Raw genomic sequence first — 17,390 nt, 5'->3', positions numbered from 1 at the left:
CCCATTTATGATAAAATTGCTGTCAGTAAAGGAAAAGTTGCCCCATAATTTCCCCTTTAATTATTAAATTGTTTTGAATATATTGGACTGGGTTATTCAGGTTGCTTTTATTATTCTTTCTGAATGTTCCACATTCTCTAATTGTTTATATTCAGTATTATGAAAGCTGATAATGGAATACCATGTACCTTAGTTTTATAAGTTCAAACAAATGATCATAAGGTGTTCTACATAAGTGAAATGTATAATAAGTTTGGCATTCTTTCAAATGAATGTCACATATTCTTTTTATGCTTTCTTGTTTTGTTCTGAGTTTTTGTATAAAAGGTTTAGATCAGGCTGATTAAATCATTTCAGTACCATAAGGAGAAGCTAAGAAGAGAGGATTAGCTCATCAGGCAGGATGAGTTAGGTCATGATTTAGCCGACCATAATTCAAGGACTCTGTTCTCCGAGGCTGGAAGTTATGGCCCTGTCAACTGTCAGCGCCAAAATGTCTTTTATACTAGTTTGAAATTGCTTATTCCTGCAGCTGGAGAAGTTTTAGTTAGTCAATTAGAAATAGTAAGTAAGGTAATATTTTTAAAACTTAATATTGTCTTCAATTCTTTGCCTTTTTTGGCTTAAAAAATATCTGTGTTCGTTTGCATTAGGTATACAGTGATACTACTGTTAGGGAGGAAAATCAATTTATTAAGTGTACATATATATTTCAGTAACTATAAACAAGTAGAATTAATGTGGAGCATAGATATGTTTCTGACATAAGTAAGGCTTTGGTAAAGAAAATGAAGGAAAGATAAAGCAGTATTTTTCAAACTGTGGGTCGGGGGCACATTAGTGGGTAATGACTTCAACTTAGAGGGTCTTTTGATAAAATTTTAAGTATGAAATGGAGTAGGAGAAAAGAGAATAGGATAATACAGGAAGGAAAATATTAGGCCAGTTGTGAAACCTACTAATTAATGAAGTGTGTGTGTGTGTGTGTGTGTGTGTGTATAAAGGATCATCCTGGATTGAGATGTAATTTTTTTCTTCTTCTTCTTACTATTGATATTGAACCAACAATAGTTTGCAAACCATTCATGTAGAAAAAAAGAGGATGGATTTGCTAGCTATGTAACTCTGGGAAAATAGTCACTGTAAGCTTGTTTCCAATCTGTAAAATGGGAGTAATACAATCAACCTCACAGGGTTAATGTAAGAATTAAGTGAGATGATACATGGTAAAGCCCTCAGCATGGTTCCTGCCATATATTAATCACTCAATAAATGGTACCTTTTATTAGTAATAGCATTGCAGATGATAAAACTAATTTATAAGTTTTAATAATGCATTAAATTATATTCTGGCCATCTTGAGATGGCTGGAGGAGATGCTAGGTATTGAGTCAAAGTGACACATCAAAGGAAATAGAACAGAGAGAGATGTGATCAGGGGGACCTGCACGAAGGGAGGGCTGGCTTGTAGAACTATCTTTGGTTGGGATTATTCTCTCTATTCCAATAACTCCTGGTTGGCAAGGAACACAGTAGCTCTTTAGCCCATTAGTCATCTCACCCAAACACCTATTATGTTGCCAAATGTACCTCAAAGGATGATTGGGGTTTCCTCCCGTCCATGTGATCTGGTCTCAGAGGCTTCTGTGTAGGATGGAACTAACCATTTATTGTGAATGGGTTTCAGTTTGATGATCACCAACCAGGTAATCTGCAATCATCATCTATTGTGAACAGGCATTACAGTTCTCCATCCTGGTCTTGGAATAGGCATGGTGAATGGGTTTCAGAAAATAAGTATGGGCCTTTAAAAATCAAACTACAGTCATGTTATTGCCTCTCTAATGGAGTATTTGTCAGGTTTATCCAAATTTTTATGTTCCTTTTCTCTCTTATGGGCAGATTCCTCAGTGGCAAAAAGGATGCCTTCTTCGTGGTGCTGGCAAATATTTGCCATAAATACTTCTATGAATGAATGATTTCTGATGATAATAAATCATATTGTGACAGAATGACATTTTTTTTCTTGTTTTTTTTTTAAACAAACAACCAATTTTATGTATCTTCCCAGCTGATTTATAGCTGTCGCTGTCTAAAGCAGAGATCTGGAATAGGTACATTCAAATCTGTCCACCATCTCCCCCTAGAAAATAGGGTCCTGTCTTTAAAACCCTCCATTAGGCAGCTAGTATGGTCCCTACGTCCCCAAATCCCAAGCAACTCCGTTGTTTACAGCAGTCACAGAATATGTCTGGAGTTCCAGAGAGAATGGTCACTCTATGCGTGGAAATGTATACCTCTCTACATGGTCCATGCTCTAACTCCCTATCTTCTTGGTTGCTTTTTTGTTTCAGAGCGCTGTGAATATTTTTGAGAATATAAAGACAAATATATATATTTTTCAGGCCTGAGAATGAATAAAGGTGCCATCACCCCTCCTCGCACTTCACCTGCAAACACGTGTTCCCCAGAAGTAATCCATCTGAAGGACATTGTCTGTTACCTGTCTCTCCTGGAAAGAGGAAGACCTGAGGATAAACTCGAGTGTATGTGTTTCTTCATTAGCTTACTTGTAGCCATTGGGGTATAAGGAAAGGGGCTGAATATTGATCAACTACAAATTGCAGAGACTGTAGCTATATAAATTTTGGTTAAGTACAGTGATGTTGATGAATAATAAAAATCCCTTTAATTGAAAATCAAAGTATAGTGATAATTGATCAATTTCAGGTTATTTATCAAGTTTCATTTATTACTGAGTATTCCTTGATCTTGTTTGTCTATCGAATGACTTTTTTATTATGAATGTTGCTCATTTTGATACCAAGATGATATTGGAAAGTGTCTACTGAGGTTGTTTTGAAAAAAGAAAACAACGCATTTATTTCTAGTATATGAAGAGGTCTTCCTACTGGTCAGTATGAGGGGTCGTTCACAGCAGACATGCAGCTAGAGCTGTCTCCCTGAGAAATCTTTCTTAAAAGCTTTAGCCCTAACGCTTTTTTTCTAGGAACAAATGATTTCTCAAATGCCAAACATGAGAGCTTCATTCATGGAAGCTGACTCTGTCTATTATTGATAATTAAACAATAGCGACTGTTTATTTCATCTACAAAGTAGCAGGTAATTCAGATAGAGCAGCGGTTCTCAACCTGTGGGTCGCGACCCCTTTGGGGGTCGAACCACCCTTTCACAGGGGTTGCCTAAGACCATCGGAAAACACATATATAATTACATATTGTTTTTGTGATTAATCACTATGCTTTAATTATGTTCAATTTGTAACAATGAAAATACATCCTGCATATCAGATATTTACATTATGATTCATAACAGTAGCAAAATTATGAAGTAGCAACAAAAATAATTTTATGGTTGGGGGTCACCACAACATGAGGAACTGTATTAAAGGGTCGTGGCATTAGGAAGGTTGAGAACCACTGAGATAGAGGATTTCTAATTGAAAGGAAATAATTGCTCTCTAATAAAAGATAGTGTTTGAGCTCTCTCTGGTGGCAAATTCTACTCATTGCAATGCAATAACATTTTTTAAACATTAACTCTAAGCCTAGGCGATCATTTATTTAGTAAATCTATTATGTTCCCAAAGCCCTTGCTAAATATAGAGCTGGTGGTTTGTTCAATAATCTAATTCACTTGATTATATTGGATATTATGAAAAGGAATTAAAAACTTTTGCTACTGAAATGAGAGCGAAGATAATGAATCCTAATTTTGACATTTCCAAAGCCAATGCAATATAGAACATTGCGATGTCTCAGAATTATGATTAAGAAGTACAGTATGTTTAATTAAATTTAATAGTAAGTTATTGATATTATTTCTCTTACTAGTAATTAGTTTACTATAATGTGATTATTTGAGTCACATCTGCTTATGAATAAGCTATATTAACATTATTCTTTAAATAAATATTTCTTATTCCTAAATGTTTAACATTTGCATTTCAAGATTTATTTGTATTCTTAAGAACTTACAGAAACCTCTCTTCTTCCAAAATAAATATTAATGTTCAGTGGGTTTCTATTGAAGTTACAGCCAGAGAAAAAGTTTGCGCAGGTGTTATGAGGACCATGTTAGTGATTGTTTTAAAAATACAAAGCCATTTAACCCCACTTTCGAGGCTGAATAAAGGCACCATCATGCCTCCCCAAATACGGTCTTTCTGCTGCAGTTTAATTATTTTTAGGTCAACTGGAAGTCTTTTTTAAAAAAAGACTAAGGTAGAATTCCTCTGAGGCAAGCTTTTAAGTTCTCAATTTGAGTCTATGAGTCAACAGTCTCTGTCCACAATGACAGACAGAAGTTGACCCACAAATCATTCAAAAACACTTGATGAATCACGTCAAACCTGACCTTCCTTACCTCTCTTCAGTGTTACCCACCCCCTTCTCTCTGTTCTTTGTATTTTCGAGCCCTTTTTTAAGCTTACACCAAATTGAGTTGTATTGGCCTTTCTTCTTAAACATTTTTCAGACTCATAGGCAGAGTTGGTATGGCCTGGCACTATTATTGTGATTTTCGTCAGAATCTTCAAAGTTAAAGAATTGCAGCCTCAGAAGCACATTAAGGTACACCGATGCACTAGATCTCTTCTCTACTTCCCTCTAATTTGGAAGACCTTAACCTGGTCCTTCATCACCTGGAGCTTGCATTTGTTTTTAAGGACCAATGCTTGGCCCTTTCCTACATCAATTAAGTCAGAATTCATTCTTCTCACCCACTTTCTTAGCACTGTGTAGTACCATACATTTTTATCCTTCTACAATTGCAAATTTATAATTTTCTAATAGTCACTTATTCTATTTATAGTTATAGAATTTTGAAAAAAAAATTTCAGGAAGACTTTAGAGAAATGTAATGGTTATTAATTTAATAGATACTTATTCCCCAAATAGTTATGACTTATTAAACACAATGTAAGGTAGAGAAAAGAAAATAATACTTAAAATTATCACATACATAGATATGATGAAGCACCTAAAATAATTAACTTTTGCAGCTGCATGCTTATTTTGGATTTTGATTTTCCTAATCTAAATGCATTCAAAACTTACTGTCTGTGACCCAGACACATTTTAAAAAAACCTCTTTATGCCTCATTTTTCCAAACTGTAGAATTTGGATCATAATAATGTCTCTCATGTTTGCTATTAGGATTAAATGAACTAATATTGCCCTAGCCCGTGTGGTTTATTTGGTTGGGCATCGTCTCTGGCACCAAAAGGTTGCCAGTTCTGTTCCCAGTTAAGGCTCATGCCTAGATTTCCAGCTCAATTCCTGGTAGAGTGTGTGCAGGGGGCAGTCAATTGATGTTTCACTCTCACGTTGATGTTTCTCCTTCTTTCTAAAAAATCAATAGTAAAAATCATCTTGAAATGAAAATTGCTCACATAAATTCCTTCATACTTTTTAGTTTACATAATTTTTTGTGAAGTAAAATAAAAGTAAGTTCACAATTTTTTTCCCTAAACTATTTCACTTTCTTCTAAATTGACCTGTGGGTTTTTGGCCTCTCATCCCATATAGACTGACCTCATAACCCATGATGTCAATCATTGTTTCATACTTAATTTCTGGCACCCAATATATTTGCTCATATACTTGGGTGGCAGAGCTGTCATATTACCTAAATATGATTCAATTGGATTCACCTCAACTGGTCTCTAGTGTTCCTGTGTTCATCAATTTCTTTTAGTTAAAGGTTAACCCGGGTGCTTTGTTTTTTCAACGACCCACCTATTTAATCATCTTCCCACATAAAAGATTTAAATTCTTATTACTTCCTCTCATGTCACCTAAAATCTGTCAGCATCTAGACCTAGTCTTTCCTCTTTCTGTTCTGACTCAGGATTTATAAATGTCCTTTTATAGCTCCCTACTGAACAATGCACAAAACTAACCCTTAACTTGGCATCCATAAACTGATTGGGCTACACAATTTGACCACAACCTACTTTGCCAGTCTTGCATTTGGCTTTGACTTGCCCGCACATCCACAAATGATATCCCAGTCATGTGGACTTACTTTTCAGTCATCAGACAAACCCTGAACTTTTCCACCTTATAATGTGCATTTGTTGGGGGTGTTCATTCCCAATGTATATCAGATCTAGGCCTTGCTCATATCATGAGTCCTCTTTCCATTTTCTAATTGGATTTATTGTGCTCTTTCTTCGTGCCCTTGCACTTTGTGGAACTTCCCACCTTAGTACCTACCACTTGCATGTGTATGTTTGTATGTGCATGCATATGTTTCAACAGATCAATGCTCAGAAAATAATAGTTTAATGGAATTGTATCTAAGTTAATGGGTGCTTGAGAAAGGTACTGTAAATATTTAAGGCATGAAATAATACTAAATTCATTTATACTGTAACTTTTGAGTACATGGTATTCATTTTTTGGTTAGTGTTTATACATTACTAGAGGACCAGGGCATGAAATTCATGCATGGGTAGGGTCCCTAGGCCTGGCCAACAATCAGGACCGATTGGGGCCTCCTTGCTGCTGGCCAGGGTCTCCCTCCCCTGGTTGCTGGCTGAGGCCAGGGCCTTTCTTCATTCCGCGCCACCCCCTGGTGGTCAGCGCATGTCATAGCGAGTGATCGAACTCCCGAGGGGACACTTTGCATATTAGCCTTTTATATATATGGGGATATATATATATATATTCATTACTTAACTAGAATGTAAGTTAGCTTACATTTACTGAAAAGATATCACTAAAGAGAAACTAATAGGAAAATAACCAGAAATTCAATAATTGATATACAGATGATGAAGACTAACCTGCATGTTAATATGCACTATGTGTATATCAATCTCAGAATCACTGAAATTTAACATTGAGGAGACTGTTATGATCTTGCAGCCAACTTTTCTATAGTGTCAATGAACAAAGCCCAGAGACTAGGCATTCATTATACCAACAGCTTATCTAGTTGCGACTAAAACTCATGATTTCTGACCTAGTTGTAAGTGCTCTTTTTATCCTGAAAAGATTTGTTGCATTGTTTTTATTATTGTTTCTCTTGTGGAAAAAAATATTACTCCATTACTTCAGATACTCCAAACAGCTAATTTTTTCACCTCTGCCCTTAAGGTTTAGAAAACAGGTCTTGAAATATATAAAATGGTAAAAAAAAAAAAGTAAATGAATTAAAGAAATTCAAGTTTAAATCCTTTTAAAAATACATACTTTCTAATATTTAATAACAAATTTGATGTTTGTATTTTCATATCAATAACAATGCAAAGTACAAAAAAGCAGAGTATACTGAAATGATATTCAAGGAAAAGCTAGGTAAAACCCTGCTTTCTTTCCTGGAAGAAGGAAAATTCTAGAGCTAAAGAATTGCCCTTATATGGCATAATATGTCTTTGCTCTGATCTTTAAACCAAATTCATGTGTGAGCACATAATTGTTTCTATATAAAGTACAATTACATGAGCATAAAAATAGAAAAAAAAGTGGGTTAAAAAGTAGCTTGTAACTTTGTAATAGGTGCCCACCTTTGAAAGCTATCACGCTGACAGAATAATTTTAATATTGGGCTTAAATCATTTTTGCACCTAAAAATCTATATCCTTATTATGTTAGTTTTAAAAATAAGATATATTCATTCAATGATTCACTTGACTCTGGGCCTAAATTTACTTTTAAGTATTACAAAGGAATAATTTTACAATATTTGATGGTAGGTATTAATTTTATCAATATTATTTTAAAAGGGAAAGGTTCTATATGATTATCAAATCAATTTTTATTTTCCATAGTTTTAATAATTGACTTTTCCCTTATCTAATGAGTTTCTCTATTTCTGTATAGCTAATTAATTCCCCAATCCTTCACCATAAATTTTTGTTTTGGAAGTTGTTCATCTGTTCTTTAATCTTTTCTTTGCGAGTTACCTCCTGCTTTATTTTACTTATTCAGTCCTTTGGAACCACTATTTTTGGATGTTTAAACTCCATGACAGAACTTTGAATTATTATTTTTCCTGTATTTCCCTATTTTCCAACTTCTTTTCTCATGTCTTTCCTTCAATATCGGGGACATCTCCATCTATGATGACTCTTCCCCTCACTTTTTCTAATATACTTTTAACTTCACAGAGAAGCAATTTTGTTCTCAGCATAATTCTATGTGCTCCTATTTTTATTCTGTGTATTAAAACTTTCCTCTTTTTTATAATGTTTTTTGCAAATTATTTGTTTTGAAAGGACTCCTTGGTGGTGGTGGGTAGGTAGATGGGTAGTTGAGGTTTAAGTCTGACTCATTGGACATGAGGAAGGGGACTTATGCTCTCAAATCCAATATATAGACTGTCATATAATTACCCTGCCTTTGGAATAGTACCCCGAACATTAGAATTCCTAAGTTACTCAGCATTCCTGTGGTTGGATTGATTTAGAGCTCAAAGATCCAGTCTTCTGTGGGGACAGAGCTGTCATACCCTCAGGGGTATATATTTGAGAGTCTAACTTCTTTTCATGAAGATTATTAATTACCTGTCCAACTCATTACCATCTCTGTGCAAGTCTTTACCTCCTCTGCATTACCAGCTTAATTATTTCTAAGGCACTTTCCATGTATTTCACAGCATCTACAATTTGGTGGTTCTCTTCTTGCATTTTTTGTGTGTGCTTGTAGATTTATGTCTCGTTAATCCCTAACTCGAGTGGCACTTCCAAAAAAAGCCAAGTTTAACATGTGTGTTCAATACTTGATATTTTGCATGACTCCACTACAATAAAGAAGACTTATTTCTGAAAATTAAAATCCTAAAATTTTTCTTTCTTATCCAGAAGCAGAGAAAACATTTATCCTTGATTTAGACCTGTGAGCTTTAGAGTATATGATACTCAGTGCTCAGTATATGTATGCTATTTTCATTATTTCTATTATTATTAACTAAAACCAAAGTTCTCCAACTTCCTTCATGAATTAGAATTCCTAGAATGCCATTAACTCCTATTAATGTGTTTAGAAATTCAGACAATAGTGAACTAAGTGTTTTTAGAATAAGTTTCCTACTGGAAATAACGAAAATTTGGAGACAGGTTTTTATTTATTTATGTTTGATCTGAAACTTTCAGAGAATTATCAAGACAAGTTGCGTTTGTGGGTCAAATTTCTGGGAGAGGGGAGACTGGTTTTTGCCACTGTTTTTAAATTATAAATTCTTAAAATTATAACTGTGAGGCTAAGGGGCTGAGTAGTTTTGGTAGACTGGACTTAGGGGAAAAACTTGAATTCCGGATTCTTTTTAATAGGTATATGGTGGTTTCTAATTGTGGCTTAACATTTCATTTTCTTTATGATTGATGATACTGAGCAGTGTGTTTAGATTGGCCATTCATACATCTTCCTTTTTTGAAGTATCTGCTCATTTTTTTTGCCTCTTTCTCAATGAATTCATTTTATTACTGAGCTTTAGGATTTGTTCATATATTCTGGAAACAAATTCTTTGTCAGTATACGTATGTGCTCTGAAAACTTTTCAAGTTGGTAGCTGGCTTATTTATTTATTTATTTATTTATTTTGATGAACAGAGTTCTAATTTTCATGAAGTTTAATTTACCTATTATTTTTATTTGCCATTGATGGTTCATGATGGATGACCAAGGTTGTGAAGGTATTTTCTAGAAGCTTTATAGTTTAGTTTTAATGTTAAAATTAGAGTTCATTTTTTTTTAAATGTAAGGTTCTTTTTTAAATATACAGATATCTGTCTAGTTGTTCCATTGTCATTTTTTTTAAAAAAAAAACACACCTTTTTTATCTCATTGAATTGTTTTGGTATTTTGTTCACCATATGTGTGTGGGTCTATAGCTGGACTCTATTTTCTTCCATTATTTAATTTTTTTATCACCATTTATCCCCACTATATCCTCCTCCACTGACTTTCCCATTATTTTATTTGTCTCTCCTTTAGCTAGACTTCACTCTCTTGATTATCCTTGGTTTTTAGCAACTCTTAAGTCAGGTAATGTAAATCTTCCAAATTCATTTTCCCTTTTTAAGGTTGTTTTGGGCATTCTTAGCCTTTTTATAGTTGATATAAAGTTTAAAATCAACATGTGAATTTCTGAAACAAAGCTGAAGTTGAACAAAGTTAGAGGATATGTTTGATTGCACATCAAGGTATTTTTTAAAAGCTTCAGTAACTAAGACAGTGCGATATTGACGCAATTATAGACAAGTCAATGGAACAAAATAGGGAATTTGGAAATTGACCCAAACTTACAACATTGATTATGACAATGTTGGCACTGCAGCGCAAGTAAAGATTAGATTTCCAGTAAGAGTACTTGCATAATTGAATGTCCATACACTTCCTTTTTCTACTGCAACATATTACCACCAAAGTTTAATGGCTTAAGACAACAGAATTCAGTTTATTATCTCTCATTTTTTGTGTCTGGAAAAAGCTTAATTGGGCAGTTCTCACTATAAATCTCTCATGTAATTGCCACCAGGCAGGCTAGAACTGGAACGATGTGAGTCTGGCATATCCTGAGAAAGTTCCAGCCTTTCTGGAAACTAAATGAATGAAAATTAGCTCAATATGACTAGTAATCAGGGAAATGGAAATTGAAACCTCAGTGCATACCACGCACTATACCTTCATCAGAATGGCTTAGGTTAGAGTGGCAACACCCAGTGCTGTGAGGATATGGAGCAACTCAAACCCTTATGGACTGCTGTTTAAAATCTAGTTTGGTCGGATCACTTTTGAAATGTTTGGCGATGTTACTAAAAGTAAATATTTGCAAATCCTAAGACCCAGGGAAATCTTTTACTGGTTTGTAACTAACTGGCAAATATTCATCTAAGCACAAGCACCATTTAAGAGAAAATTTCTAGCAGAATTTTTTGAAGTAGCCTTATTAGAAATAGCAAACTGGGACAACTTAAATATATCTTAAGTTTAGAGTGAAAAAAACGGTGATGCTTTTATACATTGGATAAATAGATAGAAAAGAAAATGAATGAGTTAATGCTATACACAGCAATACAGATGACCGTCAGTGGCATGATATTCAGTAAGTGATGCTGAAATCAAAAGAATGCACATAAAAGTCCAAGATAGTGGTTAACTTTGTAAAGGGGAGAAGAAATAAAGATGGGGGAGCATAAGAGGATTTCTGCTGTGTTAATAATAATTCTATTCCTTGACTTGAATAATTAGTTACATTGGTGTATTCACTTAGATTATTTATTAAATGTTATATTTATCTATAATACTTCAATAATGTGTCTATTTTTAAAAAGTATTTGTATTGATTTTATAGAGAAGAAGGGGAAGGGATAGAGAGATAGAAACATCAATGAGAGATTCATTGACTGGCTGCCTCCTGCATGCTCCCTATTGGGGATTTAGCCCCCAACCCGGGAATGTGCCCTGACCAGGAATTGAACCTTGACCTCCTGGTTCATAGGCCAGCACTCAACCAATGAGCCACATCAGCTGGGCAATAATAATGTGTTTATTTTAAAAACAATTTTTTAATTCATAGTATCACAGAGGGAGCTAGAGAAACAGATTAGTTTTAAATTAAGTTTATGTTTAATAAAGCAGGTTCTCATTTTTTAAATGATACTGAGGAACACACTGAATCATTAGGAGAGGCAGAAAACTAAATTAGGGTGCAACTTCTTTAGGAACAATGACCATATGAAGTATACACTGGACTGGAGGGAAATCCATTGCTGCCTCTCTGAGCTCGGACAGTGCACATTTCAATGCCAGCACCTCTGACCCATCCAGGACCCTGATACTCTCTCCTCAGTGTCTGTTACTGCTGCTGCTGACCCCCAAACCAGAATAGATTCTGAGCAGCTCCTTTTTCTTGGGTTACTAGCATCTAATTAATCATTTTGGCTTGTGCTTTGATTGGTAGAGCCTGGGTCATGTGTACAGTCTACCTTCAAACCAAGCTAGCAAAGAAAAGGTGCCTGGCATTTCAGCTGTGATGGTGCTTTGTAAGATGGCTCTCAGGACATAGCAGGAAGGTTCAGATGCTGCTGGAAGTGAATGATGGTGACCAGCACATTTCTCCCATTTGTGTGTATGTCTTTGAGCTCATGTTTCCAACAAGGTTTGTCAACAGGCATAGGGTTTCCATATATCTGAACTGTATGAACTGGTTTAGCAGTCATTTACCAATAGTTTAGCAGATTTACAAGTGTCTTTCATTCTAAAATATAGTCAGGCTTTTCCAAGTCCTGGACTTGTTCCTGGTAGTTAACCCATTCTCTGAGTGGTGTGTGAAATCTTGCCATTTACAAAGATATATTTTTACCATTTTCTGCTGTACTAGAAAATCTTGAAATGCTTAGTAGCCTGTGGTGATAGGTGTTTGTTCCCTCCTGAATTTTATTCTCACTTATTGAATATACTAGTGGCCTGGTGCATGAAATTTGTGCACGAGGAGGGGGTCCCCTCAGCCCAGCTTGTACACTCTCCAATCTGGGACCCCTCGGGGGATGTCCGACTGCCAGTTTAGGAATCAGGCCTAAAACGGCAGTCGGACATCCCTCTTGCAATCCGGGACTGCTGGCTCCTAACCACTCACCTCCCTGCCTGCCTGATTGCCCCTAACCACTCTGTCTGCTGGCCTGATCGCCCCCACTGCCCCCCCCCCACTGGCCTGCTCGCCCCTAACCACCTCTGCCTCAGCCCCACCACAATGGCTTTGTTGGAAGGACATTCGGTCTCCCGGAAGGTCTCCCGGTCTAATTAGCATATTACCCTATTATTAGTATAGATGAGAGAGAATAATCATCATGGTTTGCACAAATGGCTAAAAGACATTTACGTCTCTTAGCTAGCTTACTATTTTCAGTAATTCAATAGGTACACATGTTTCCCTTGCATTTTAACATCTTTAAAGACTGTTTGCATGATAGATTGGCAGCATTTTTTCCTTTTAGTGATATGCAGACTAGTTTGCATCTGATAAATACTCATATCTTAGAATTTGTAAGACATAATAATGACTTTAAATACAAAAATGGAAATTAGTTACAAATATATGACCAAGATCATTGTGTAACTATGCTTCCTAGTGATCAATGTCTTCATTTGATACTATAGACCTCAGACATCAAAATTCCACAGGAAATTATGCAAACCCAACACAAACCTTCACTTCCCCTTGTCTATTTTTTCAGCTGTGTCATTTTCTTTGTTTATCTCATTACGGCACCTGCAGCCACTTCCATGGTCTCCTGGTGGCGTGTGAATTACAGAAGGGAATCCTGAGGCCAGTCACGGACTCTGCCATCCTGCTTTCCTGAGTTCACTCCTCAAAGCCAACACGCCATCTCTTTACTTGACCAGTTCAAAGAGTGGCTACTATAAAAACTATATCTCAGACTTAAACACAATGTTATAGCCATGATAATAATGCATTTATCTGTTGTCATCCACCATCAGAAAAATTTTCTGATTTTGCAACATTCCTTCCTTTCCCATATTGCTTGGGGATCAATCAAAATAATGGCTTATATTTGTGTAGTGACCGCTGGGTTTTGATAGGCATTTGTGTGCATCATTTCACAGCAAATGTGTGTCTTATGACTGGGTGAGTGTTCTTTTTTGCAGAGAGGAAAACAGTGTTTGAGAAGCCCATATAAGTTCACATAATAGTGGATGGTAGATCCCAAATTATAATTGATTTCTAGTCCTCTGAGTCAGTTATATCTTAATATCCAGACTCTGAATGTCTAAATTCCTTCTCTTTTGTTACTTTTGAGTTTCCAGTTAGTGACCTTGTAATAAAGAATTTGAATAAACAATAGTATTTTCTAAATATATAACAAACATTGATAGAATTTATATCTGATAGACAGTATTTTTAATTAACTGACTAATTCATTTTCAATTTCAGTTGAGAAATGATCTCACTGATTAATTGCTTTGAATAAGGAAGGGATTTAGTATTTGTTTTCAATAGAAAATAAAGTTTTGAAGAATATGCCTTATAATAACATTGATCTTACTCACCTATAATTTTATTTTTCAACATCTCTTTTATTTCTAGTTATGTTCCGCCTCTATGACACAGACGGGAATGGCTTCTTGGACAGCTCGGTAATGTTTTTCTTCAAATATTCTGTGAAAATGTTAAAGTAGTTGGTTCAGAAAAAAAATGCAATGAATGAATTTATAGCTATTACCACAGAAGACTTGCTTAATATAATTTTCATGCACTTGCACAGTGTTTTTATCATGTGACTTTTTGAAAGAGAGTGGTCTGAGAAAACTTAGGATCACAATTTATCTATTGAATAATTTTACTACATAAATGTTATGCACTGAAAGATTTAAAAAAGACTAACTTATTTGAATAAAACATGAGAAAGTTATGGCCCATTGATCTAGAAAGAAAAAAGTGAGATTTGACACTAGTGAAAGTATTGAGAATACAAGTAGAATTTAAAGGAATTATAAAGTCAATTTAATCACTTTATTATTTTCCTACTTTTTATTTTATTTAAAATGTGTTTTTATTGATTTCAGAGAGGAAGGGAGAAGGAGAGAGATAGAAACATCAATGATAAGAGAGAATCATTGATCAGTTGCCTCATGCATGCCCCCTACTGGGGATGGAGCCCACAACCCAGGCTGGGAATGGAACTGTGACCTCCTAGTTCATTCAGTGCTCAAGCAATGAGCCACACTGGCCGGGCTATTTTCCTACTTTTTAAAAGTATCCTTAATCATTTATGCTTTTGAAATAGCTAAATGTATTTACAAATTGCTTTGACCAACTTCCCTTTTTTAAATGTCTCATTCAATTTTAAATGAAACTTGCATACTCTGTAGTTTAGATATAAAAAGCAATAGAAGAAAAATACCATCTAGGTATGATTTAACTGAAAGAAATAATTAAATGTTTATTTCACACTTAATACATGCAAATTATTAATAGTTTCCAAAAGAGAAGTGAGGCTCAGTTCTACTGCTCAAGTCAGGGACTCATCTATTTATCTATCTCAGGTTCCATCCAATAATATATTTTATATTTGCTAGTAAAATTTTGCATATTACATTATTTCCTGTTATATAAAGAAATATAAGAATATTAATAAAAGAATGTCAGACTATGGGACTTTTTAAAAAATTATCCTTATTGTTGAAAGTATTATAAATGTCCCCTACCCCCATTGACCCCCTCCTCCCACCACTGCCCCTTCTGTCCCCTCCCCTAGCCTTCACCACACTATTGTCTGTGAACATGGGTTATGCAAATATGCATATAAGTTCTTTGGTTAATCTCTTCCTGCCATCTTCCCCCTCCCCCACCCCCAGTCCCTCTTTCCCTCTGAGATTCATTAATGTTTCATGCTTCCATGTCTCTGGACCTATTTTGTCAATTAATTTTGTTCATTAGCTTCCACAGATAAGTGAGAACATGTGATAGCTATCTTTCTCTGAATGGCTTATTTTGTTTAGCGTAATATTCTCTAGGTCCCTCCATGGGTGCACAGGCACTTTGAAAAACAAATGATTTGATATAATTAATACCAATGAAAATAGACAATATTTCAGATAATGAGTATCTCTCAGCATCTGGGGTCCTCCCTATACCAGGGCTCAAACAGGCTTTTTTACACCCAAAGCAGTGAAGTTGGAAACATACTTCTATAACACTCAGTAGGACAATGGTCCATTAGTTTCTCCTGAGAGCAATAAAAATATCCAGTTCTACTCTAGGAAATGAACACCAATCTGAATTGATGTTATGACTGCAGGATATCTTGTTTAAGTGTCTCTATATTTTCAAATGCTCCTACTGTTATGTGCCTAGTGGTGTTCATTTTTCTATTTGGGAATATTAAGCTACATGATGCATTTGCTCATTTTCTGGTGGCATTTCACAGCTAAGAGTTTAGATATTTTCTCTAGATATTTCAATATGCTTATTGTAGCACTTCTAATTACACTAACGCAAATTACATTTTTACTGCTGCTCTGTTTTATTTAATGTTTCTTTTTAATTAAGTTATAAGAATGTTTCTTCAGTAGGCTTTTAGCCATGGGTTGGCAGCTGATTTAAAAAATTAATCAAATACTTTTTTTGATCTCTGCCATTTTTAACATATAGCAAATTACTAGCAATAATTGAGGCTATATTTACAATATTAAACTATGAGCTGTTTAATTTGTTTATGATAAAACTAGTGTTTTTTGTTTGTTTGTTTCTTTTGTAATTAAAAAATATGGTTTTAATTTCTATGGTTTCCTCCACATTTACTGTCCCGGTATATTTCCTTGAATATTAGCATGAAATTGCATCTTCTGATGAAATTTTCCTTAGAAATTTAAAGGTGTAGCAGTTTGCATATTGAAGGCAAAACAGAGGAAAATTGACACTTTGAAAAATGACTACTATGTCTAAATAATACTAGTTAATGTTTATTGATCACTTGGAATATGTCAGACAAGACAAGTACATTTTATGTAATCCATGTTTAATTTTTGTAACAATTCTATAAACTAGGTAAGATTAGAATTACAGCAATCATGTTTTTACTGATTAGGAAACTGAGTCTAGCCCTAGCTGGTTTGGCTCAGTAGATAGAGCATCAGCCTGAGGATCAAAGGGTCCTGGGTTCGATTCCATCAAGGGCAAGTCCCTTGGTTTCAGGCCCCTGCCCAGCCCGGGCCCTGGTTGGGGCTCATGCAAGAGACAAACACTCGATGTGTTTCTATCACATTGATATTTCTCTCTGTCTTTCCCTTTCTCTTCCACTCTCTCTAAAAAGCAATGGGAAAATATCCTCGGTTGAAGATTAAAAAAAGAAAGAAACTGAGTCTAAGTGAGGTTAAATGACAGCTAATGCCACAAACCGACATCATAGTCCACCACAAATAGTTTCCATTCTTAAAAACATATCCTGCGATTTTAACCATTCCAAACCATTCAGGCATACATAAACAAAAAAAAATGTTTTAAGTGAAAGATAGTAACACACACAAAATCCTAGCCTCTAATTCCAAGGGATGTGTGTTTTAAATATTTTTATTTGTAGTAAATAAACACATGTATATTTGTATTGTTTCTGGGGTGACCTTTGTTACATAAATAGCATTTTCATGATTACATCTTTTCTGGTGAGAGTATAGCTTTTATCAGAGGGATTCATGGCCCTCCAAAGGAAAACCTCTCTACCATATTTCTGTCCTGATTCTATGAATATTAACTGCATACATTAGATCAGAAATTTCAGTAGAACGATCTTTGATTAATATACTTTAAGTATTATTCTTTTATACTTATAGTTTACATTGTCAGACTATATAACACCACTTTTAATTATGTCATTGAATACATTAAGAATTACTAGCAT

The 17,390-nt window shown here is 34.9% G+C and overlaps 1 protein-coding gene across 1 annotated transcript in view; it reads left to right on the top strand.

The window, feature by feature from the left end:
• Window positions 1-17,390, top strand: part of DGKB (diacylglycerol kinase beta) — a 508,498-nt gene that overhangs the window by 121,442 nt on the left and 369,666 nt on the right. Inside the window, exons 6-7 of the mRNA XM_023750675.1 lie at window positions 2,406-2,546; window positions 14,078-14,127. Of these exons, the coding sequence (XP_023606443.1) occupies window positions 2,406-2,546; window positions 14,078-14,127 (191 nt within the window). The remainder of the gene's footprint in view (window positions 1-2,405; window positions 2,547-14,077; window positions 14,128-17,390) is intronic.

The sequence above is a fragment of the Myotis lucifugus genome, unplaced genomic scaffold (assembly GCF_000147115.1).
Source record: "Myotis lucifugus unplaced genomic scaffold, Myoluc2.0 scaffold_15, whole genome shotgun sequence".
Lineage (NCBI taxonomy): Eukaryota > Metazoa > Chordata > Mammalia > Chiroptera > Vespertilionidae > Myotis > Myotis lucifugus.
This window is presented reverse-complemented; position numbering and strand designations above follow the sequence as displayed.